At 37.0% G+C, this 25,187-nt stretch overlaps 1 protein-coding gene across 1 annotated transcript in view; it reads left to right on the forward strand.

Annotated features, from left to right (window-relative positions):
• The window catches only part of UNKL (unk like zinc finger), a 120,205-nt gene that overhangs the window by 90,316 nt on the left and 4,702 nt on the right, over positions 1-25,187 (forward strand). The window contains 4 exon segments of the mRNA XM_021006800.1: positions 12,991-13,035; positions 22,397-22,627; positions 23,864-24,066; positions 24,308-24,565. Of these exon segments, the coding sequence (XP_020862459.1) occupies positions 12,991-13,035; positions 22,397-22,627; positions 23,864-24,066; positions 24,308-24,565 (737 nt within the window).

Consider the following 25,187-nt stretch of genomic DNA (forward strand, 5'->3'; position numbering starts at 1 on the left):
TGAGGGGTTACTATAGTTTCTTAAGTAGGAGAGTTACGCAGTGAAAACTGTGTTTAAGGAAGATTTGTCTAGTGTTGGCATACAGGATGGATTGGAAAAAGGAAGAGGCTGCTATGGGGTGGCATCCTTAGAAGTTGTATTATTAATCCATGTACAAAGTTATGAGAACCTGAACAGGAGTGACAGCAATAGGAATGGAGAGAAAGGAACATGCAGGAAATAATATGAAAGAAAAATTGCTAGAACTCTAACATTGGTATTAGAGAAAGGTCAAGAGGGCTGAGTCAGGGATGATATATAGTTACCTAGCTGATGCGATTGGGACAATGGTAGTGCCAGTAACAGAGATGGGTTATTGAGAACTAATTTGGCAGGAAGATAACTTCAGAGTGTACGATTTTGTTTTGTTTTGTTTTAGGTAGTTGGGGTTAAGTGACTTGCCCAGGGTCACACAGCTAGTAAGTGTCAAGTGTTTGGTCTGAGGCCAGATTTGAACTCAGATCCTCCTGACGTCAGGGCCGGTGCTCTATCCGCTGCGCCACCTAGATGCCCCTTAAAGTGTACAGTTTCAATTGACAATGGAACATTCAGGTATCCATATCCAATATATCATTGTAAATATAAGACTGGAATTTGGATTCATGAGTGCTTGCTATGTGTAGCTTGCTACATTAGGCACTATGGATAAAGACAAAAATGAAATAGTCTCTTCCCTCAGGCAACTTGTGGTGAGATGATAAAACATCTATACAGATAAATTAATATAAATTAATGAAGGGAAGAAAGGAGGGAGAGGGAGAGAGAGAGAATAAGAGGGGGGAGATGACATAAAAAGACAGAATGAGGAGAAAAAAGAGAATAAGAGAAAGAATGTGGTAGAGGGAGAAGACAGAATGAGAGAGAAAGGAGAGGGAAAGATAAGACCGAATGAGAGGGAGAGAGAGACCGTTTGCTTCTTGTCAGTCTAGTGAAATAGCTTTTTCACAAAATTCTTCTGTTGATGATTGTGTAAGATAATAACACTGCATTCTAATGGACTCTATTTTAAAAGTATTCTATTTAGGAAATACTAAGTACGGTTCTCTCTGTTATAAGCAGGTAATGATTAGCTATATGCTGAATATTTTTTAGTATCACGTAGGTGGAGTCTTTGGTTGATATCTAGTCATTTTCTCCCCTGCAATAGTCTTCTGACATTGGTGGTTACCTACTGTCCTTTATTTTTGTTTCCCTCTACAAGTCATGATGTAATGATTCATCATGCCATGGAAGTGACCCTGGGTTTTCAAAGGCAAACACAACCTCTGGAAGGCATTAGAAAGATGGAAAGACTTTTGAGTATAGCCTGCTAACAGATTGTATTGTCCAAAAAGCAGCTAGCTAAGTATGAAGAAGATCGTCATCATCAGAGTGTTGGCCACCAGGATGTTGAATGATTTTTGGTTAGTGGCCCGTGAAATAAAAGAACCCTTCGTTCTGTCTTGCATCTGCATTGATGGTGACAAAGTGGCAGAAAAAACACACAAGGATATTGAGTGACCATTTTAGACTGTCTAAAAACCACTTAATTTTGGTATGCTTGCTATTCATTTATTCAGCAATCATTTATTGAAAAATAATTGTGTTTCAGCCATTGTGCTAGGTATGGTTGATTGAAAAAATTTTTTTTTTAAAAATGTCCCCGCCCTTGAGGAACTTAGATTGTTTTATGCTTTTTGAATTGCTGTCTCTCATTTTTACATCACCTCCATCTCTCAGTATGTTTATACTCTACCTAGAGACCCATCCCTTTTGACAAAGAATAGAAAGACAAAAACAAAGTTCAGTGAAACTAACCCCACAACCGGTCTCACTGTGGTCCTCACCTACAGAGCCCATCCTCTACAAAGATATGAGGAAATGTCTTTGTCTTCTTTCTTTCTTCCTTCCTTTCTTTCAGTTGGGATTAAATGACTTGCCCAGGGTCACACAGCTAGGAAGTGTTTGAGGCTGGGTTTGAATTCAGGTCCTTCTGACTCTAGGACTGGCACTCTATCCAGTGTGCCACCCAACTGCCTCTATATATCTTCTTTCATACCAGGCGTGTCATTATAATTACATAGCATTCAGTTTTGATTTTTGAATTGTTTTTGTCCATTTATATTGTAGTCCTTATGTACATTGTTTTCCTGGTTCTATTTCATTTGGGATGACTTCATATAAATTTTTTTCCTCATTTGTCCGTATTCTTCATATTCATTGTTTCTTCCAGTGCAGTAAACCATTATTCATGTATCACTATTTTTTAACCATTCCCCAACTACTGGGCATCTACTTCTAGTTTTTTGGCCACTACTAAAAATACTACTATAAATATTTTGGTATATGTGAGAACTTTCTCTCTTTGACCTCCTTGGGATATATACCTAGCAATTGAATATCTGAGTAAAAGGGTATACATTTTAGTCACTTTTTTTTTTTCCTGGTGAGGCAGTTGGGGTTAAGTGACTTACTTAGCATCACACAGCTAGTGTCAGATGTCTGAGACTGGATTTGAACTCAGGTCCTCCTGACTAAAGGGCCGGTGCTCTATCCACTGCGCCATCTGGCTGCCTCTTTAGTCACTTTCTTAGCATAGTTTCCAGTTGCTTTCCATAATAGTAGGAGCAATTTGGCAGCTCCACCAACAATGTATTAGACCTTCTCTCTTTCCTAAGCCCTTGTAACATAAACTGTTTTCATCTCATGTCATTTTTGTTAATTTGCTCTATGTAAGGTAAAATATGAATTCTTTTTATTTTTATTTCCCTCATTTGAAACAAAGGAATATACTCCATATTAAATATGAGGGTTTTAGAGGATTTCAAACTTAATGTACAACATTAGTGTGTTATGGCAGCCCAAAAAAACCCAATCTTGTCTTCAGTAGCTTTAAATTGAACAGTTCCTAGAGGAGGACAGCTAGGGTGGCAAAGGACCTTACATCCATGGTGTATGAGGATTTGCCTAAATTTAGACTGGAGAAGTAATGTCCATCTTTAGATATTTGAATGGTTGTCAGGTGGAAAAAGAATTAAATTTGATCTTTCTCTGCCTAGTTCTGTACTCTGGGAACAATGGATGGTAGTTGTGAGGAGGCAGGTAGATATAGGCTTGAGGTCAGGAAAAACTTCCTAACAATTAGAGCTATCCATAAATGGACTAGGCTACCTCAAGAAATGAGTTCTCTCATTGCAAGCCTTTAAGCATAGGCTGAGTGACTGCTTCAGAGGCATGTTGTAAGAATTCATTTTGGTTTGTGGATTAGGCCAGCTGACTGCCAAGATCTTTTCTAACTCTAAAATTCAGTGATTGTGTGAAAGTTTCTGGAATATACTTGGGAAGATGGATTTCTCAGTTTGTGCCCCCATAAACGTGTCCCTTTGTGTTCCTAGAGAAGTTTTTTTGTGGCTTAAGTCTTCTTGTTCATAACATTCATAGGTTTCCCAACCATAAGCTTTCCCTCCAGCATGGATCTCTGGCCTTTATCATATTACTTATGCATTTGAGATTACTTTAAAAATTTTTTCTATTAATTTATTTTGTTTTTCAACAGTCACTTCCATAAGCTTTTGAGTTTAAAATTTTTCTCTCCTTCCCTTCCCCCACCTCCCTCCCCAATCTGATATAGCCTATACATATACATTCCTGTTAAACATATTTTCCCATTAGTCATGTTGTAAGGGAGAATTAGAACCAATAGGAGGAACCACAAGAAAGAAAAAACAAAACAGAAGGGAAAAAAAAGCAAATAGTAGCTTCAATCTACATTCAAACTCCATAGTTCTTTCTTTGGATGTGGATAGCATTTTCCATCATGAGACTTCTGGAGATGTCTTAGATCCTTGCATTGCTGAGAAGGACTAAGTCTATCAAAGTTAGTCATCGTACAACATAGCTGTTACTGTGTACAATGTTGTCCTGGTTCTGCTCACTTCACTCAGCATCAGTCCCTACAAGTCTTTCCAGGTTTTTCTGAAGTCTGCCTGGAAGTGCTATTGCTGGATCAAAGGGTATGCACATTTTTATAGCCCTTTGGGCATAGTTGGGGATTACCTTTAACTATGAATTCTCTGCTGTTCAGAGTTAAAGTTTTTGTTCTAGTCAGAGGCCTTCCCTGCAATCATTGCATTTATGGGATTTCTCATCTACATAAATTTTGTGATGGAAAGCTAAGGATTACCTTCTATTGAAGACTTTCCCTCATACATTACTTTCATCTAGTTCTTCTCCAGTATGAATGACCTGATATTTCGTAAATTATAAACTTTGTCAAAAGCCTTACAACACATACATTACATTCATAGACTATATACTTTTCAGTATGGATGATCTGATACTAATTAAGTCATATTTTCAGTTCAAAGACCTTTCCGTTTTCAAAATTTCTTTTCTAAAATTTCTTTCCAGTATAAATTGTATGTTGAAAAAGTTCCCATGTCTAGGGAAAGGTAAAATTTCTCACATTTACCTTCATGAGGCATCTGGTTTGAATTCTCAAGTGTACCAAGTTTGCTGGTTGAAGAGCTTTGCACATTGATTATTGTAATGTGATCTTTGCCCAAATACCAGCCATTAAATATAGCCCTGGAAGAATTAAGCTACATGTGTCTTGACATTCTTACTGTAAATGAAACTAGAAGACATAAAGCAGTTGTAACTAAAATGAAGTGATGACTCATGGTCTCTCCTCAGAGAGATGAATTAAGGAGTTGCGTTTCTTATGTGCCCAAAGTTAGCAAAGACATTTCATAGGGCATTTGGTTAGCTCTCCTTGTAGTGCTTGTGATAAGCAAAAGCAAACAGACCACCATTAAGGTAATTGCAGCTTATGTCCCAACATTCGTCAACAATGAACAAAACAGTAGGGGAAGGTCTGTGAGGAACTTGATAAGATTCTCCCATCTGAGTCAACATATATCTTGATAATGATTTCAGTATAAATATGGGCACAGGAGAAGTCAGGAAAAGTTACATTGGAAAATATGATTTGGGATGAAGAAATAAAAGGGGCTTGTTGACCATTCAGAAGCTACATTTTTGTACATCAAGAAGGCTTTCCTGGAGAAGAGGTTGAAGAGACTGAATATGACAGGAACCAAATTACATAATTTAAAAAAATTAAATTGACTATAACTTGACACCCTGAAAATATGCCTGACTAGTTACAGATATAATAGTCATTTCAGAACTGGTCATATACAGTTAATTCAGCTGGTTAGAGTGGAAGATGAATTTGTTCCCAAATTAGAAGAGAAGATAAAATGGGAGCACATTGTGTGAGATTGATTATAGAGCTCTGATTCTAGTTGTTTAAATAAACTGTGGACTCTGAGAAAGTAGAAATGGACAAAAATAGACATTGATTATTAATAAATGTTAGAGAAATATTATTATTTTTTTTTCTGTGTGAGGCAATCGGGGTTAAGTGAATTGCCCAGGGTCACACACAGCTAGTGAGTGTCATGTGTCTGATGTCAGATTTGAACTCAGATCCTCCTGGGCCTGTGCTGTATCCACTGTGCCATCCAACTGCCCTGGAGAAATGTTATTGATGCAAATCGTTACCATAGTGGAAAGGCCAGTAGAACTCTGTAATTGCCTCAGCCATAAAACACTTACTCTCCGCTAGGGAAGCATGAAAAGTCTTAGTACAGTTTTAAGCGTTAATTTCAGAAGTATAAAAACTACAAACTTACAAAAAAGAGCATATTAAAATTTTTTTAAGTACTGATTTTTGAAATTAAAATTTGGCATAGCCATCGTCTTGTGTTCTATATTGCTGTAGTCATTTTTGAACTATTCATAAAACTTTCGTCGACTGCTGCTCTGAGTTAAAGGAATTCCTTTGTTAGCCTTAAGATCATCCAGAGAATGAGGTTTTTAGTTCATCCATAACAGTTTTGATGTGATCCCACAAGGAAAAGTTTGATGGAGACTGATCAGGTGACCAAGATGGCCAAGCAAGAGGACCTCCTCTCCCATCCGCTGGTCTGAGAAAGTGGCATCTGGAACCATGCACTTATTGGACTCCCCCTTTGTGATGACAGAGTGCCTCTGCTTGTCAAAATTTAAAATGTATTATTCAAATTTCACAAAACTAAATAAGTTTAAAAGAAATTCAAATAGTTAAACTTTCAAATTATATTTCTGAAGTTATTAAAAATTTAAATATACACTAAGACTTTTGGGACATCCTGTTCAAGCTCATTTGTAAAATGTATAGAAGTGGATGGCAAAAGTATATGAATAGTCTACTTGAAGTGTCTGTGATTTTTGTCAGAGTGAGTGATCCAACTCGCCTAAATCACCAACCCACTCTGCTTTTTTTTTTTTTTTGGTTAAGGCAGTTGGGGTTAAGTGGCTTGCCCAGGGTCACACAGCTAGTAAGTGGCATGTGTTTGGTTTGAGGCCGGATCCACTCTGCTTCTTAAAAGACGTTTTTCATGAATAGCCAAAAAGTCATCACTCTGTGGCCATATTGGTGTTAAGCCTCAAAAAATAATAGTTGGGAAAAAAAATACATGCAGAGAGAACATATTGACAGAGAGCTTCATGTGAGTTGTTCAAGCAGACCACTCTGAGAGAATCTGTAGATGAAACTGAAGGGAAGACTGTAGCTACAAAATGGAGTGGGCTTGCTAGTATTTTTTTAAATGATCTATTTTCATCAGTTTTCAGTCATCACAATTGGCTTCTGTCACTTCAGTACCCAGTGTACTTGGCTGCCCTGTTGTATAATGGAAAGAGCAGATTCAGGTTACCTTAAAATCCTGGCTTTAGAACTTAGCTATATAAACATGGTTAGTTCACTTAACTTCTCTCAGTGGTTGTTTTTATCTGCAAAGGAGAATAATAATATTTATATTACCTATTTCATAGGATTGTGAACATTAAAACTCATATAATTTTAAGTGGTGGTTATTATTGCCATTAATATCAATAATACTCACATGTTTAAATGGATCCATGATTTCAGCATTATGAATATTCCCTCTAGTGAGGGAATTGTAATTCATACTTGCCTGCCCATCTTTTGCCATTTTTGTCCATGTCTTCCCGTGATTTTACCACAGGGAGAATCCACCCAGTGTTCTGGGAGATTTCCTTTAACATCATTCAGAGCACATGTCCATCCACCACTCATCCTTCACTCTTGTTATATGATTAGCTGATCTGCTTGTTTGCCCTCGCACCTTGATGATAACCTTTTACTCCTTTACTGTGTAGTTCCTTGTTTGTAATGTGTTGCTGCCTACTCACTCCCACTGTGCACCTTTCTCTTGCTGTCTGGGTGATACACATTTTTCATTCTTCAGAGAGTAGTATTTTACTAGTAGCCATAAAGAGCCCATTCTGGAAGAATGTTAATATTAAAACGAGTGGCCTTTGCTTCAGGATGAAGTTTGATGTCATTAAAAGAACTTTTTAGCTTTTCTGAAGTTCAACCCACTCAAATATTCCATTGAACTGATGGGCTTGACTTATCCATTTACTGTGTCTGTCCATTCTGTCTATATCTTTACATGTACATATATAAACACATGTACACAGGCATATCCTGATAAATGGGCCCTTTCTTTGGGTTGTTTATCAAACTTCATCTCATGGTCTAGGCAGTAGGCATTCTTTATTCAGTTTGTTTTTTCTTTGTGAATAATTAGGACAGATTCTTTTGAGTGATTCTATATATCATTCAGAAGGCTCTACAGCAGGCCTCCACAACCTGTAGCCCACTGGTAGCTTGCCCACCAGTGGCTTTCCTGCAGCCCTCAAAAAATGTAGAGGAAAACATCCTTTGGCATCCTGCAAGTGGCCTGTAGACCATAAGTGGCCCAAGGGCCACAGATTGTGCAGGCCTGCTTTACAGTGTTTTAAAGCTTAATGAAATCAACACAATATCATCTCCAAACACCATTTTGAGGATTTCATATTATTGCTAATATATCAGGAAGTTGCCAGGGAGATTTAACAAGATGAAGGCCTGACAAAATATATGTGGAAGAAATATGTGATGAAGACAATACCATTTTAAAGACATTGAAGGACTGATTGTCAAAATGTTTGAGAGGAAGACATATCAAAATTATGTAGACAGTGAAAAATGTGACTATATATAACTTTGACATCAAATTAGGTATAAAAAGAAGAGAAACTTAAATTGTTCTCCAGTGACATGGAAGATGTCCTGAGTAAAGTCAAGTCAAAGGGAGGGTCACCTATTAGTGTTGAGGTTATCCACAGGCTTCTGTTCACAGACTATATGGTGCCCCAAAACACTACGAAGTTTCTTCAGTAAAATTCATAGCAGTAAATTTTTAAAAAGGAAGTGGATGAAAAATGCATATCGATGACAAGTCCAGAAATGAGTTAGATGAGATCAGAATAGAAGGCATTTAATAAGTTTCAGAGTGCTTGCTTATGATTCCAGGAAGCTCCCTTTTCACAAAACTGGTATATGATAGCAGATGATTGAACATCAAAATTGTAAGTAACCTGAAAGGTACATGGTAGGCAAAAGTTAGTTTTAATGTATTATCAATTATAACTTACATATGAGGAATGGCATAAATGACTTGATTGAGGTTATATGTGAAAAGGGAATTAAACTACTAATATACTTTTGGTGAGTGTCTGAATTGGACCAGCCATTCTAGACAGTACTTGCAGCTATACCCAAAAGTCACAAAACTGTGTATAGCTTTTGAATACATGTTCACATTGATAAAACAAACCCACTAAATATTTTTGTTCCAGTTTTGATAAGTGGAAGTTGTATTTAAAAATCATACCATTATGGTCTGCTAATCTGAATCCTATCCAGTCTTTGAAATTCAGTTTAAGACTTGCCTTCTATGTGAAAAATCTCATCTCTCCTATTCTTAATATAAATATATTCTTTTGTTTGTTTGTTTTGGTTTTTTGCTAGGCAGTGGGGTTAAGTGACATGCCCAGAGTCACACAGCTAGAAAGTGTTATGTGTCTAGGGTTGGATTTGAACTCATCTTCCTGACTCCAAGGCCAGTGCTCTATCCGCTGCGCCACCTAGCTGCCCCTAAATAAATTCTTAGTATAAAATAAGGCAATATAAATTCTGTCTTTTGTTGTGTTATTTTATATAATTTTCATATAGTATTTTAAGATTTAAAATTAATTTATAATAATATTAATAACTAACATATAGGCCTTGAAGATTGCAAGATACTTTATGTATTTTTTCATTTGAGTCTCACCACAGTCCTGTGAAGTAAGTGCTATAGCTGTTATCCTCATTTCTTTTTTTTAAATTTTGGAAGTAATGGGGGTTAGGGGACTTGCCCAGGGTCACACAGCTAGCTAAGTAAGTGTCTCAGGCTGAATTTGAACTCAGGTCCTCCTGACTCTAGGGCCAGTGCTCTCTCCACTGCGCCACCTAGGTGCCTCCCTGTTATTCTCAATTTGCAGATGAGGACTTTGAGGCTGAGATTGGCCAGTAGTCACATAGCTGATAAATTTCAAAGACAGGATTCTATAGCTCAGGTCCTCTGAATTCTACATTTTATATTCTCTCCACAATACCAGATAGCCTCTTATATACATTATCTCAGGAAGCATTGTCTCACATACTTCTTTTATATTTTTCTTTAGTAATGCTAGATACATTATAAGTGTTCAATGCTTATCATTTTTAAAAAATAATTGACTAGAAAAAAACAATTTGTGGACACTAAAGAAAAAATAAAATTAGTCCTTAATGTTAAAACCTGGATGGAAAGCCTTGCTCTGTAATTGAATACTTTCGCAGAAGCTGTGTCATGTCCTTCCTATAAGAAAACCTTACTTAGACTTGATTATAGAATAGAGTGAGATAATTTCCTACCGAGAGACTTCTGGATATGCTATTTGAAGTCAGTCTTAACATGGAGGCGTGCCCCTCCCCCCCTTTTCCTTGTTTTGACCTTGTTCTCCCCATTCTTTATTCTCATTTTGTTTTAGTAATTTTCTCCAACATACAAGATCTTAAAGGGTTGAAAAAAGTGGATAACAGTATATGTATCATGGTAAATCCACACTATATTTGCAGAAAAGATATGTCTCTGTTTTAATCTTCTGGATTTCTGTCAAACTAATAAACATTCTCATAAGCCATTCCAAACTAATTGTCAAAAAAAAAAAGGTCTAGTAAAATAATTAGCCTCTGTCTTTGAGGAAAAGTTGGAGCAGGAGATTAGAAATTATCAAGAGTGAGTTGACTCAGGGATGCGATGTGCTATAAATAATGACAATTGTGGAGGCATCTTCTCTGGAGATGATTAGAAAAGGAGGAGGAAAGGGGACATCACTTGTTCTGGTTTGGTTTGAATACCATCTTATAGAAAAAATGCTCTATGCTTTCTCAGGGTCTGTTCTAGCCATGTGATTTTAATAGATAATTTGAAAGTACTTTATTTCCAGATATTATCTCTAGACCAGGAGTTCTTAAACTGGAATCCATGTACTTGTCTTTTAAACATTTTGCAAACTGTATTTCATTATAGTTGGTTTCCTTTATAATCTTATGCATTTTATTTTATAGATTTTAAAGCATTATTTTGTAAAGAGCTACATAAGGTTCACAGTGCCAGAGAAGGCCCATCATGCAAAAGAAGGTTAAAAACCCCTGCTCTAGAGGGAACAATCCATTCCTTAGGTTAGGAATATTGTTATCTTCCTCTGTTTTTATTTCCTAGCCCAGGAAAAATAGATGTCATTGTCACTTTACAGGGTGGGTGTTCTAAGGTAAATAAAAGTAGGAAATCTGTAATTCTGTTCTGTAAAGTCTCATTCACGTATATGGTGAAATAAAATCAGAGATGTTTTCCACAGAAAATAAAACATCTTCTAGTAGACTGGGTTGGACATTTTTGGTCAGGAGAGGGTAACCAGCCAAAGCAATGCTAAAAGTTGGCGTAATGTGTGCTTTTGTAGCACTTTGAGTATTTCCCTGCTCCCTTTCTCTCCTCATATACTGGACTAACCCTTTAATTCTATACCCACGGATTCTAGGATTTTACTTTTCTCTTTTGGGGAATTTACAACATCTAAAAGACCAGGCTACAGTGTTCCACTTTGTGCCAGTATCTGCGGTCTGAATTATTTTATGTCCTTGGCTACACCAAACAATATTGGTTCTAGCTTGGTCAATTTTTAAGTAGAAAATTTTGTAAAACAAGTTTTTAAAAAATTGATTTTTAAAAAAACATTGTCTTTTGTTTCAGAATCTCTCTCTCACCTATCCCTTATCCAGCAAGTCATTACATAGGCTGTTAACATAGCCATTACACATTGAACAAGCTATAACAAGGAATTTTTTTTAAAAGTTCAGAAAAACTAAGCCACCATATCAGCTGAATCTGACAGTATAAAAGCAAGTTTGTTTTAAATGGAGAATGCTCCAACTCGAGGCTGCTGCTAATTACAGGCTTCCTGGCTGGCTAGCCCTGGGATAGATATCAGTACTCCAAGTGATATAAGAGAATTCTTGGTTCCTAATTGCAGGAACCTTATGGTTTTATTGGGAAAACCCAACAGAACTGAATGAGAAACCTAAAGAGTAGTTTAAGGCTATGTGTGATTATGTTACATTGTGTAGTATAAACTGCCATTGCTCTAAGAATTCATAGATAAGCAAAGGTCACAGTGATCTTAGAGTAGTCAGAAAAGACTACTTCATGGAAGGAGGGGGAATGAATCTTGGAGAATGGGAGACCATGAAGTAAGCATAAGATTTGGATTGGTGGAAAAGAAGGGATTCTGGGTTAAGGATAAAAGGATGAACAAAAGCACAAAAGTAGGAATGAGCACGATTTTTGTGGTGAACAGTATAGAGACCATTCTGATTAGAGGGGAAGGTTCATGGTGAAGAGCATAAGGAAATAACACCAGGTAGAGAGACTGAAATTGATGTGGTAGGCAATGGGGGGACTATTTTCGGTTGGAGGACAATAATGTGGTAACAGATTTTAGAAAGAATAATCTTAGTCTGTGCAGAATGAATTTAAGTGGAGAGAAGCTGCAGGAGCTAACTATGCTTACTATAATGCAAACTTTGTTGATGGGAGCCCAGAAGACATTGGTAACCCTGAGAATGGAAAAGGAAGGTAAGAATTCCAAAGAAGACATTTTGCAGGAAGAGTTAGTAACAAGATAGCTGTATTTCTTTTTAATATGAAACAATGTTTGATTTCATTTTTAGGCACTTTCAGGAATTTTTAAGTTAATGGTTAACAAGGTAGCAATGTTTTAACTTTTTTTTTGCATGAGTAACGCTACTACTTATGTTTTATGCAGATGTGATGGAAAATGTATTAGATTGAAATCACGTACTAGAAATAACATTCAATTTTGGAACACATTAAATGGTCAGCATTTCAGCAAATGATGAGAAATGTGAAATGTTAGGTGGATCATATCCTCAGTGAGATGAATATATTGACAGATCTGTCACGATAAGTGCTTGGCTTCACTGTCTTTCTTGGTTGGGGAGAGGAAAATGCTGAATTTCTAATGGAACTGAAAGCTGATTAAAGAAAAATTATGGGCCCGTTTTTACATTGCCTAAGTTCAGTTGTTCAGATATATTAGATAAGCTGGGTTTTGGTAAGATTTTCTCAAGATCAGTTTGAGAGAGATGGTTTTAAATCAATTATCAAGTAACAGAGTTTTGTTTTTTTCTTCGAGTTTTCCCCATATTCTCTAATTCCATAATTTTTAGACTAATGGCTTTTCACCATCTTAAAAACCTTAAAAACAAACTTCTATCTGGGACACAAGGAGTTTATTTTTGTGTGACATTTGATTGCTACAGAGTAATCTTCCTATAAATCCTTTGAAGAATAGAGTAAACACAGCCTTTTAATAAATGGCTTAGATGTGTTGTAGGTAATGTGATATTTTGTTTAACAGGTTCTGCTTTAGATCTACATTTTAGTGATATAAATGTTGCATCCCTAGATAAAGAACTAGAAGATCAAGAAACCAGTGACCTTGGATTAACAAGTAAGAATTGTTGTTTTTAAGAATTGTTCTTATCATATGATTGTATCCTATCATATGATAGGTTTTTCAATGTTGTCTTTTTTTTTCCTCTGGATGGAGCGCTCATATTTTTTCCCAACATTGATGGGTTATGTATGTTTGTTGTGCATGGAAAATCAGATTCTTCCTATCCCTCCCCCCCTTTTTTTCCTTTCAGTTATCACTTTTTTTTTTTACCTTCTGCCTCCTCTACTCCCTTATTTTTCTCAACATCTTGGCGTCTTCTGTACTCTTGCTTCCTCCAGACTTTCTACCCTTCCCTTTTGTTGCATTGTTTCTAACCAAATACGTATCATTTTCCTCACTCAATTCTGTAGTCACTTGTTGCCACCCTTTCCATTAAAGGAATAAGGCTGCTTGGGATGCCAAGCCATACTTACAAAGGGCCAAAATTCTAGCTTTTACTAGCACCAGCTGTAAAGGTATACTCCTTCTATTTCAACGTTAGTATGATAGGGCAGCTAGCTGGTGTGACGGATAGAGTGCAGGGCCTGGAGTCAGGAAGACCTGAGTTTAAATGTGGCCTTAGTCACTTAGTAGCTGTGTAACACTGGGCAAGTCACTTAACCTTTTGCTTCAGTTCCTCATCTGTAAAATGAGCAGGAGAAGGAAATGTTAAACCACTCCATCATTTTTGCCAGGAAAACTCCAAACAGGGATCACAGAAAGTAAGACATGACTGAAATGACTGAACAGCAAAAACAAAAAACATTGAGGCACATGGAGTTTATAATTTCCCAGCAGCTTTTTTCAGGGTATGTGGGATGGTAAAGCTGGGGGCAAACAGGAATCATGAGAAATGAAAGCCCATAAAAATTATAGTTTTCGGACCAAATAGAAATAGCGGAAAGTAGACTTTGTTTTATATCCTGTTACAGTCAGCTCTGGTCTCCATTCGGTTAATCAAGAAGCACAGCAAGGAAAGTCACAGAGCTGTAGCCAGAGAGATCTTCATTTTTCTATCAGCAGCAGAATTATAATGTTGAGAGTATACTGGCCTGTGAGACAGCGACAATTTCCAGAGCCTGTGAAGCATCTGACAAAACCAGCAGTTCTGCAAGAAGTAAAACTTGTCTCCCTAAGCCTTCCAGTTCCTAGAAAAATAGCAACTCCAGGCTTATAGGCTAACCTGGAGATTAAGTTCTGCTCCATAATTGCAGAATAGAATCTCAGGTCCTCTGTTATCTGATCTTGGCACTCACAAATGCAGGTGTCTTTTTAAATCTGGGCCAGTAGATGAGGAAGCTTTGTTTTTCTGTCCAGTTAATAACAAAGTTGACAATAAGGAGAGAAAGAATTGCAGAGTTGAATTGGAAGAAGGAGTAGCCGTTTAAGGATGATAAAATGAAGGAAAAAAAGAGTGAGTTTTTGTCCTAGATAATAGTCAGTTAAGTGAACTAATTCATATCGCTGACTGATATTTTAATATAAATAACTAAAATTCCATAGGCCTTTCAGTTTGACAGTGATACAATTTGACAATCATTTATTAAGCCCCTACCGTGTATAAGACACACTGTGTTAGTTGCCAGGGACACAAATTAAAAATGAAAAAATAGGCCATACTCTCAAAGAGCTTATATTTTATTGGAGAGTTAAAATATATACACAGATAAATACATACAAGGTAGTTTTGAGGAATCAGCAAGCCTTAACAAAGAGAATGATGAAAGACTTTTATTACCATAGGAGATAACACCTGAGTAGAGCTTTGAACAAAATTATGAATCCCTAGAACTAGTGGAGAGGAAGTGAATACATTCTAGGCTTGAGGGACAGTGTACAAAGTCACAAAGGTAGAAATCAGATGTTGAGTTTGGCAAATAATAAGTAGACCAGATTTGGTTAGAGTATTAAAGGAGTGTAATCTGGATTCAGTCATAAAACATTGGCTGGGACCAACTTATGGAAGACTTTAATTCTAGGCTGAAGAGCTTATATTTCATCCCAGAGGCAGTAAAGAACCATTCGAGATGATTAAGCAGGAAAGGGACATAGTTACACCTTTCTAATAAGTACCAAATTGTTTTGATTAATGACTGCTTTGTAGCAGTTTGAGATCTGGCACTACTATGCCCCTTTCCTTGCCCTTTTTTTCCATTATTTCCCTTGAGATTCTTAACCTTTTGTTCCTCCAGCTGAATTGTGTTATTTTGCATAGTTCTATAAAGTAACTCTTTGGTGGTCTGATTGTTACGTAAATTATTTTCTGTACTATTGCCATTTTTATTACTTTGTCGTAGCCTCATTAAACAGTTGATCTCTACAGTTATTTAAATATATCTTTATTTCTGTAAAGACTATTTTGTATTTGTACCAGAATAATTTGTATGTATGTCTTGGTAGGTGGACTCCCAATTATTTTATATGTCCTATAATTATTTTGAATGGAATTTCTTTTTCTGCTGGGTTTTGTTAATTATATACAGAAAGGCCAGTGCTTTTGTGGGCTTATTTTATATTCCACTATTTTGTAAAGTTATTATTTCAGTTAATTTTTAGTTGAATCTCTAGGGCTCTCTGAGTAAGCCATCATATAATTTACCAAAAGCTATAATTTTGTTTTCATTTTGCCTATTTTCATCATATCATTTTCCACAATTCCGATCATATCATTCCTTTTTCTTGTCTTATTACCATTGCTAGCACTTCTACAAATATAAATATAAATAACAGTCGTGACAATGGACCATCTTGCTTTACTTCTGATCTCACTAGAAAGGCTTCTTTTATCATTTCTCCATTAAAGACATCAGCTGCCACTTCTAAAAAGATACTCTTAAGCTTACTGATATAGCAAATTACAGGATCAGGAAAGGAGTTTTCCCAGCAATAGTTGAGGGGCGGGGATTTTTGCAGTTAGAATTAGAAGGGAAACAATTAACTGAGGAAAATCTTTGTAGCATAGTTCTCTGTTAAAGGTGTGATATCCAAGATATACAGGGATTGTATATATTCAGTTATATTATCATTCAAATATATTATGAATATAAGAATAAGAAAGAGGCAGTTAGGTAATACAGTGACTAGAGTGCTGGACCTAGAGTCAGGAAGACCTGAATTCCAGTATGGCCTCAGATACTGAGTGCCTGTGTGACCTTGTGCAAGTCATTTCATATCTGTTTGCCACAGTTTCCTCAACTGCAAAGTGAGGATAGAAGCACATAACTTCCAGTCTTGTTATGAGAATCAAATAATATTTGTAAAGTACTTAGCATAGTCCCTGGAACGTAGTGGACACTATATAAATGGTTAATTGCCCCCCCCCGGCCGCCATTTTTCAATAGATAAATGATCAAATCCTATAAATAGTTCTCAAAAGAAGAAAGACAAGCCAACAACTACTATGTGAAAAAAATGCTCCAAATCATTAATTGTAAGAGAAGTATAAATTAAAACAAGTCTGAAGTTTTATACACAGGTGGACAAAGCTGACACAGTTTTTGGAGGCCATGTGGGAAGACTGGCACAATAATGCATTGGAGCAGTGAATTGATCCACTCATTCTGGAATGCAACTTGTATCTGCAATATAAGTCACCAAATTGTGCATGACCTTTGTCACAGTGGTTTCACTACGAGGCATATACTCTCAAAAGATCAAAGAAAGGAGGAACCGTATATGCACGGATATTTACAGCAGCACTTTTTTTTATAGGAAAAAAACTGGAAACTAAGGGGGCACATATTAACTGGGGAATGAATGGCCAAACAAATTATGATCTTTGAATGTAATCAAATATTATTGTACCATAAGAAATTATGAAAGAGATGGATTTAGAGAAATCTGTATAAACCTGTGCAGAATGAAATAAACACCACCAGGAAACAATTTATACAGTACCACAACACTTTATAAAGGACTGCAACTCTGGAAGATTTAAAAACTATGATCAATGCAGAGAGCAACATGACCGCAGAAGACCAGTGATGAATCTTGTTTCCCACTTCTTGACAGAGAAGTGATGGGACATATAGACATAGCCACAAAAAAGGGCTTTTTCTTTTCTTTTAAATAAAAGGAGCAGTAGTAAAGAGGTTCTAGAGAGAAGAAGGAAGTTCTAGAAAAAAAAAGATGAACAGAACAGTTTTGGAACTACTGGATTAAATTTATTGCATATTTTTATGGCAGCTAAGAAAGGCAATGAGATCTTAGTCTGTATTTAGAGAGGCATAGCTTCTAAGAAGCTACCACATCTGGTATTGTGTTCAGTTCTGGGCACTGGATTTAAGGGAGTAAAATTGATAAGCTGAAGAATGTTCAGAAGAGTGTCCAAGCTGGTGAAAGAGACTGAGTTCATACTGTGTAAGGAACAATCAGTTGAAGAAACTAAGTATGTTTAACATGAAGAATGAAGTCTCAAAGAAATATAATGGGAATACAATGGCTATCATTTGGAAGATATGTTAGCCTTGTTCTTTTCAGTTCCAGAAAGCGTAACTAGGAGTAATGTGTGGAAAAGGCAGAGGAAATTTAGGCACGATGTGAAGAAAAACCTCCCAATAATGAATTCTATCCAGAAGTGGGATGGGCTGCCTTGGGAGACAGTGGGGTCCCCCTCAGTATAGTTCTTTGGGAAAAGGCTGGATAGCGTTGTAGAGGAATTCTTTTCCGTGTATATGTTCTAAGAGTCTCTTCTAACTCTGAAATTCAGTGATTCTATAAAATGCCTACTTGAGTTTTCTTACTTTGCTATTGTAGAATATATGTGTGCTTTCTGATTGAGAGCTTATCCACAAGTTCTTTGTTTTCGACACAACAGACATTTCTTTTGCTATGAATTATCCACTGGGTTTTCTGTTTCTTATATGTGAAGTTATGCTTTTCATCAATTCTTCTACTTTGTTCTATGACCTTTATTTTTCTAGAAGCATATTTAATTCAGCAGTTAATATTGTACCTCCCCCACATAATTAAGAACAAAAAAATTCCTTGATTGCTACAACAAAGATAATTTTTACTATCCTCTAATTATTAATAAATACCAAGTAAAGCATAAAACAGGACATGTATGCTTACCAAAGGTGATCACCACTGTCATAAAGGATGGCCAGCATAAAATGCAAAATGATTCTCTATAAATTCTCCAAGTTCTCCTGTTTATAGATGACATTATGCTGATTGCATCAAGCCTTAGACCGTTGCAAAGCCTCCTAAATAAAATTCATAATCATTGAAAAGAGTTCAACTAATCATCCACTCAAGAAGAACCAGGTAGAAGAAGAATGCCTCTTGTCCAGACTATAATATGTAGTTGGACGACCTTTAGATCTGGCTCATCAGTATATACATCTTGAATAGAAACTACATATGAATAATGTTCTAGCATCTTGAATAGGAGGGATAGAGAGGGCTGGATTGCATTTAAGAAATTGCACTGCATTTTCAGTGACCCCAAGCTTTTCCCTAAAAAAAAAACAAGGTGATCTTTCTAAGTATTCTTCTTGTAATGCTTTATGGCTTCAAATGATGGAATACCAAAATCTCTGTTAATTAAAATTATAGGTCACTTAAAGGGCAAAAGACATGTGCATGGTAAATGTAAATAGATTGTAACATTAACAATAATTATGTGCAAAAGTAGTATGAAATGTGTCATAAAAGAGATCTTTGACTAGAAAAGCAGGTGGTTAATCATGTCATGAGGGTGAGGAATAACAGACAGACAATTCACATGCAACATTAGGGTCCAGATAATGTCCTCATAATCCCTTGTGCTCTGAGTAGACTTCCTGGAGGGTTTTTAAGAAGACATGAATAAGAACACTGGCAAGATCCCAGGGTTTGCAGTTAGAGGACTTAATTCCAACCCTATCTATTCCATTTAGCCTATGTGGACTTGGGCAAGTCAACCTAACCTCTTTGGGCTTCAGTTTCCTCAACTTCAAAATGAAGGGTTAGACTTTAGACTATATGACCTCAAACATCCTTCGTATCTCTTATTATTATTATTTTCAATTCCATGTGTTGAGAAGGTGTACATAGGTTTCATTCTGATAGCTATTATACTCTTAATGCTATCACAATTCCATCAGAGTATGTGTAGGCTCAAGGTTAGGTGTGGGGGGTACTAAGGCAAAAATGAAATTGTCTTTGCCAAGGAGATTCTATTCTGCTGGCATCCATCCTGAGGTAGGCACTATCCAGATGTATAAACATCTTTACAATTGGGAAGGATGCCTTGGGTACTTAAGTGGAATTGCTATCCTATGTAAAATACAGACTGATGGGAGTAGGAGGATGGACAGACATGGTACAGTGGAAATAGCATTGAGTTTGGGGGAGTCAGAGAGTTGAGTTTGAATATTGGCTATGCTGTTTATCTTTGTAACGTTGGACAAATTACTTAACCTATCTGGACCTCATTTTCCAGATTTGTAAAATGGAAGAGGTTGAACTTTATGATTTCTTAAGTTCCTTTCAACTGTAGAGTTCCAATATATAGTAGACTAACACACTAGTATCTTCCCGTGAGATCCACAAGCCCAAGGTAAAAGACTTGGTCCCCATAGAGTGGATAGAACAATTTGCTCCCTTTATAGGTCAGCTAAGTGGCTCAGTGGATAGAGCATCAGGCCCAGAATCAAGAAGACCTGAGTTCAAATGTGGCCTCAGACACTTGCTAGCTGTGTGACTCTGGGCAAGTCACTTAACCCTGTTTGCCTCAGTTCTTCATCTGTAAAATGAGCTGGAGAAGGAAATGGCAAACCACTCCAGTATCGTTGCCAAGAAAACCTCAAACAGGGTCACAAAGAGTCGGACATGGCTGAAAACCACTAAACAATAACAACAAAAGATTCCTTGTATAAGGGAGTGATCTGTATTGGCCAGAGTGCATGACAGTGTTGTTTAATAAAGTTATGTGGTGTGTTACTCCACATTTTTACTTGATGGATAATTTTTTTTTCTTTCTTAGAAAGGAAAATTATTTTTAGGACCTGGATTTAAAACTCTGCTTCTTACTTGTCTGGATAACCTTGGGCAAGTTACTTAACCCCTCCCAATCTCCATTTTCTTATCTATAAAATGAAGAGGTTGGACTAAATTAGAGTTTTTATGCCATGGACCCCTTTGGCAGTCTAGTGAAACCTATGGACCCCTTCTGAGAGTAGGTTTTTAAATGCATAAAATAAAATACAAAAGATTATAAATTAATTCTATCGAAATAAAGTCAATTTTTAAAATAAATTTCACAATTCCCTGGTTAAAAATCCCCGGACTAAATCTCTATGGTCCTTTCCAACTTTTAAGTCCTATGATGCTATTATTTCTCTCTAATTCTAGAGATAGAGTTTTGTTTTGTTTTGTTTTGTTTTTCCAGTGTATTTTGTTTTGTTAAACACCAGATTTCTGATAGGACTCAAATCCGAAAGAATAGTTCTTGCAATCTGTCTCGTGATACTCTTTTCATCTTTCTACCTTTAGAATACTATCATCCCTAAATAAGAGGGGACATTCTTTTTCATTTTCTGTTGATTCAAGCCCCTTCAAAAGAATTAAATCCAGTGAATGGAAGACTATTTAAAAAGATCTCTTTTGACACCTACTGGTTTCTTGGCATTTGTTTCTTGACCAAAATTTCTACAGGCCTCTTCAGCATCTTTTTATAGAGGGATTTGATTATTTCTCCATGAAAAGTGGGGAAAGGATATAACAATACCTTGCTTCAGGCAGGACCCTTTCTATATGCCATTTATTAGAGTATTCTTAGTTATCACACCACTGGAACATCACAGGTGGTCAGCTAGGCATGTGCTGTCCTCATTAGAGCAAACCTCCGCATGACCTCTGTAGAGGTCACCATGATTTTTCTGTTTTCATCTAAAAGACTAACAATGTCAGATCCAAGAGAGAAAGTAGCTGCTGCCCAGATTGGAGAATGTCAGAACTAAATGAGATCTTATAGTCCATGCAGTCTAACCTCTTCATTTTAATAAAGAGGAAATTGAGAGAGAGATAGTGAATTGCCCATGATCACAGAGTAAATTACTGGCAGAACCAGGATTAGAACCCAGGATTCCTGACTCCCAGTCCAGATCTTTTTCTACGGTGCTTCCTTTCCATTTGACAAGGAAGAAGAGAAGGCAGGAAGATTAGGGAACCTCTCATAGACTGCAGAAACTGTAGTTAGAATTGTTTGTAAGTTAAAAACGTATATGTGACTTAACAGAATTCATTATTCTAACTGTCTGTTAGTATGTAGACTTTTTTTTTTGTGGCTAGGCAGTGAAGTTAAGTGACTTGCCTAGACCCACACAGCTAGTAACTGACAAGTGTCTGAGGCCGGATTTGAACTCAGGTCCCTCCTGACTCCAGGGCCGGTGCTCTATACACTGTGCCACCTAGCTGCCCCCCCCCTTTAAGTATATAGACTTTTTAGCCACTTATTATTGACCAATCAGTATATCTTGGATATTGGCTTCATGATGATTGAATTGCTAATAGCCTCTAAAAGCCTCTAGCTTTATTACTTTCCAAAATAGCATTCTGGCAAAGGAAGATATAACTTTTTTTTCCCTCTCTACCTACTTGACCTATATTTAATGAATGATCAGCAAAGCCAGATAACCTGGAAAAATCAAAACTTAATGCTTTTAAAGCAGTGTGGCTAAAAACTTTATTTCCTTCTTAACCACAATTGTATTTGAGTTCTGTAACTAAGAAGTCATTTGCTATCACTGAGTGGCTTGGGTGCTTTAGCTACTAAGAGAGTTGTGCTGCAAATAGAATCTAAGGAAGCAGTTAGCATTAATTTCAGAGATTGATTAGTTTCTTTTCAGTTGTTTTTGGTGCACTGGCTCCATGCATATTTCCTAAATGTTTATGAAGTTTTGTATTGACAGATGTGCTTCATACATTATTAAATGAGATAATGTACATAGTGCTCTGCAAAATATGAAGTGCTGTATAATTATTGTTCCTAGTCCATCCCAAGCACTACTTCCTTATGGCTGCCACATACCAAAGTTGGAGATGTTAGGACTTGATACATTCAGTGGTAAGGAAAAGGAATCTAGAAGAGGACTCTTGATCTTGGAGGCTACCTCCCCAGATCTATTTGGGAGAGCCTGAAGTCTGGGAATTAAGGGTTGTCACTACTTGACATGGAATCCATATTTATCCTGGGTTACTTGACGCAGTATATACCCTACCTAACCTTCAAAAGTTAGACACCATTAGTGAGTGCAGTAGTATGTACATTTTTAATCATAACCACCAAAAACTTGTTCATCTTCCACAGAAGAGTCATGTGTTAGTGCTCTAATGATTCTATGTTACATGCCTAGTGTGATTTAACTTTTTTCCTTTTCCTTTCCTCTAGGTCAAAGGTTACTGGGAAGTTCAGCTCCTGTCAATATTCCAGGTTCTCTTCCTCGTTCACCATCTTTGCATTCATCATCATCTCTCTCAACCTCCCCACTTAGTTCCTTATCTCAGTCATTGTCTCAGCCTCTTATTCCATCCACTATGACTCCTCACCAACAGCAGCCTCAGCATTTGAAATCAGAACATAATGTTTTAGGCACGTCAGCCTCTTCCCATAATTCTTAAGGTAAGTCATTCAAAGATTAACTTCTTGTGTATAGTGAAAAGGGAGGTGATCAGTGGATGCTCAAAAGACATAATTCGGTGTGGGTTAGAGAAAAGTTCTTCTATAATGGGTTATACATTTTCTCTCATACTAGGAAGGTTTTTCAGGGCTATAAAATTCAGGTCAGTATCACCGAACTTCCCTGGGTGTGGGGTGTTTGGTCAAAGTACATAGTCAGCACTGGCTCTTTTCTCATCACGTTATCTTTCTAAGAGCTGCTCATAAATGAATTTCCTGTGGGCTCATGACAGAATTATTTCCAGGTGTCTTATTAACCTAGACTCTTGTGACAAATTGATGTTAAGCTAAAAGATATAGTTTTTGTATGTATGGTCACAAGTGTTCTTGTGTTTTGTATGATACAGCAGATACTACCCAGTTAACAATGCCTGTGGAAACTTGGCTTTAAAGGACAGTTAAGCTTAAATGGGTTTTCAGCATATGTGTACAATATGAAATTCCTATCAACCTACCTTTGATGGTGCAGCATTTTCCAGACTTGGCTCTGACATTTCTCCAGCATGACATATTATTTCCCTACACACACACTGTTTTGTCTTTCTGTACCTGTTCAGAATATATTTACTTGTCTGTTTGCACAGTGGAGAAAGACATATCATTTTCATGTTTTCTAGTTTAAATTCCCTTTGATTTGAGATATAAAGGTGAACACATTCAAAAGCCCCTCAATTCTTATCATCAAGTTGGTGAGCAACTGGGAAGTGGCTCTAGGTATCTACTTGATATACAAATTAGTGGTTTCATATTTTAAAGATTAATTAGCTCTGGGTTTCTGCTTTGAATATCAGACAGTGGGGTTACAAATTCTCTCAGCAGTTAGACAAGGTGCAGCAGAAATTGTACTTTAAGATATTTTAGGGGGGCAGCTAGGTGGTTCAGTGGATAAAGTACCAGCCCTGGATTCAGGAGGACCTGAGTTCAAATTCGGCCTCAGACACATATCACTTACTAATTGTGTGACCTTGGGCAAGTCACTTAACCCCCATTGCCCAACCAAAAACAAAATAAAACCAAAAAAAAAAGATATTTTATCAAATTCTTTCTCTGTAAACACATAATTTAATCTTCATATTAAATCTTTATATTGTTGACTGAGATCTAAATTAACTTTCTACACAAATTTGTATTTACTTACAAAAGTATGTTTACTTCCATTTCCTTCTTAAATACTGACAGGTTTAAATGGTGTCAATGGTGGCATCTGGGATTTCGTAACTGGGAGTTTCTCTCCTAGTCCTTCCCCTATATTGAGCACTGGAACTGGCCCTTCAGCAAACTCAAGTGCTCATGGCAGCGAATTAGCTCGAGTCAGGCGGGAACTTGATGAGGCCAAGAGAAAAATCAAACAGTGGGAAGATTCTTGGCAACAAGTAAAACAGGTAATGAACAAAGGAGAAACAAAGTTTGGAATTTTGAGAGTTACCTTAATATTGAAAAGTAATAGGGGTTTGTTCTTGGCTGACATGATAACTAGTCTTTTATTCTTCTGTGAGGGTCACATAAGTTGTATACTCATGTGTTTTCTGTCTGTTATAAATATCCATTAAAGATGCAGTATTTTTCTTTCTTTTCAGTCTGTGTTCAGACATTCTGGATAAATTTTCTGTATGTTTATTTCAGGCTTGTGATGCATGGCAGAGAGAGGCCCATGAAGCAAAGGAACGTGCTAAAGTAGCAGATACTGACAAACAGCTAGCTTTACAGAAGAAGGAAGAAGTTGAAAATAAATTTAAACGGCTACAGGAAGAGTTTGAAAGGCTTGGTTTATCCTCTAAATTTCCTGTTCTAAGAAGCTATGGAGACATAGAAACCATCCCTTTACCAAAGCTGCATTCATTACAGAGTCAGCTACGTTTAGATTTAGAAACTGTGGATGGAGTAAGTATCTGCCCTCTTCCCTTTTGTTTCAGCAGAGCAGGGGGGTCAGTGTCTGTGGAGGCTTTAGAGGTAGCAGTATGCTGGCAGTGAATTCACAGGACTGGCTTTGGCAAGACTGGACTCTCCCAGGAGTGTATCCTGCAGAGTTTGTGCCAAAGGTGAGGCAGCAGGCAACAGGCACAAAAGTGGGGGAGGAGGATCAGCCTGAAGGCATCTCGGGTGACTGGCAAGAGGGAACAGTCAAGAATCTTTGGGATTTGAAGGGGAGATTCAGAGTGTTTAGTGAGACTAGAAATTATAGGAGACTTAGAGTCAAGGACTTCCCCCAAGGCCTAGCTGATTGTCAGGCATGAAGCTGGAGCTCTGGAAAGGAGTGCTTTGATCACTTCTGTCCCTGGTATGGAACCAAAGAGTGCTATGTGGTCTATTTTTAACATGCTGCTTATCAGTAGAAAAGATTGTCCTCATATTGTTTTCAGCCAATTCAGCAGAGTAGTTTTTTTCCCCATTATGATTTCTGTTCTCTGACCATATGGATTTCTCAATTTCCCTTCCTTCCCTAACCGCACCATATTTATTCATCATTATGTCCATGCCCTGGCTGGACTTCTGCCTGGCCAAA

This window comes from Phascolarctos cinereus, unplaced genomic scaffold (assembly GCF_003287225.1).
Source record: "Phascolarctos cinereus isolate Bilbo 61053 unplaced genomic scaffold, phaCin_HiC Scaffold_4;HRSCAF=312, whole genome shotgun sequence".
NCBI lineage: Eukaryota > Metazoa > Chordata > Mammalia > Diprotodontia > Phascolarctidae > Phascolarctos > Phascolarctos cinereus.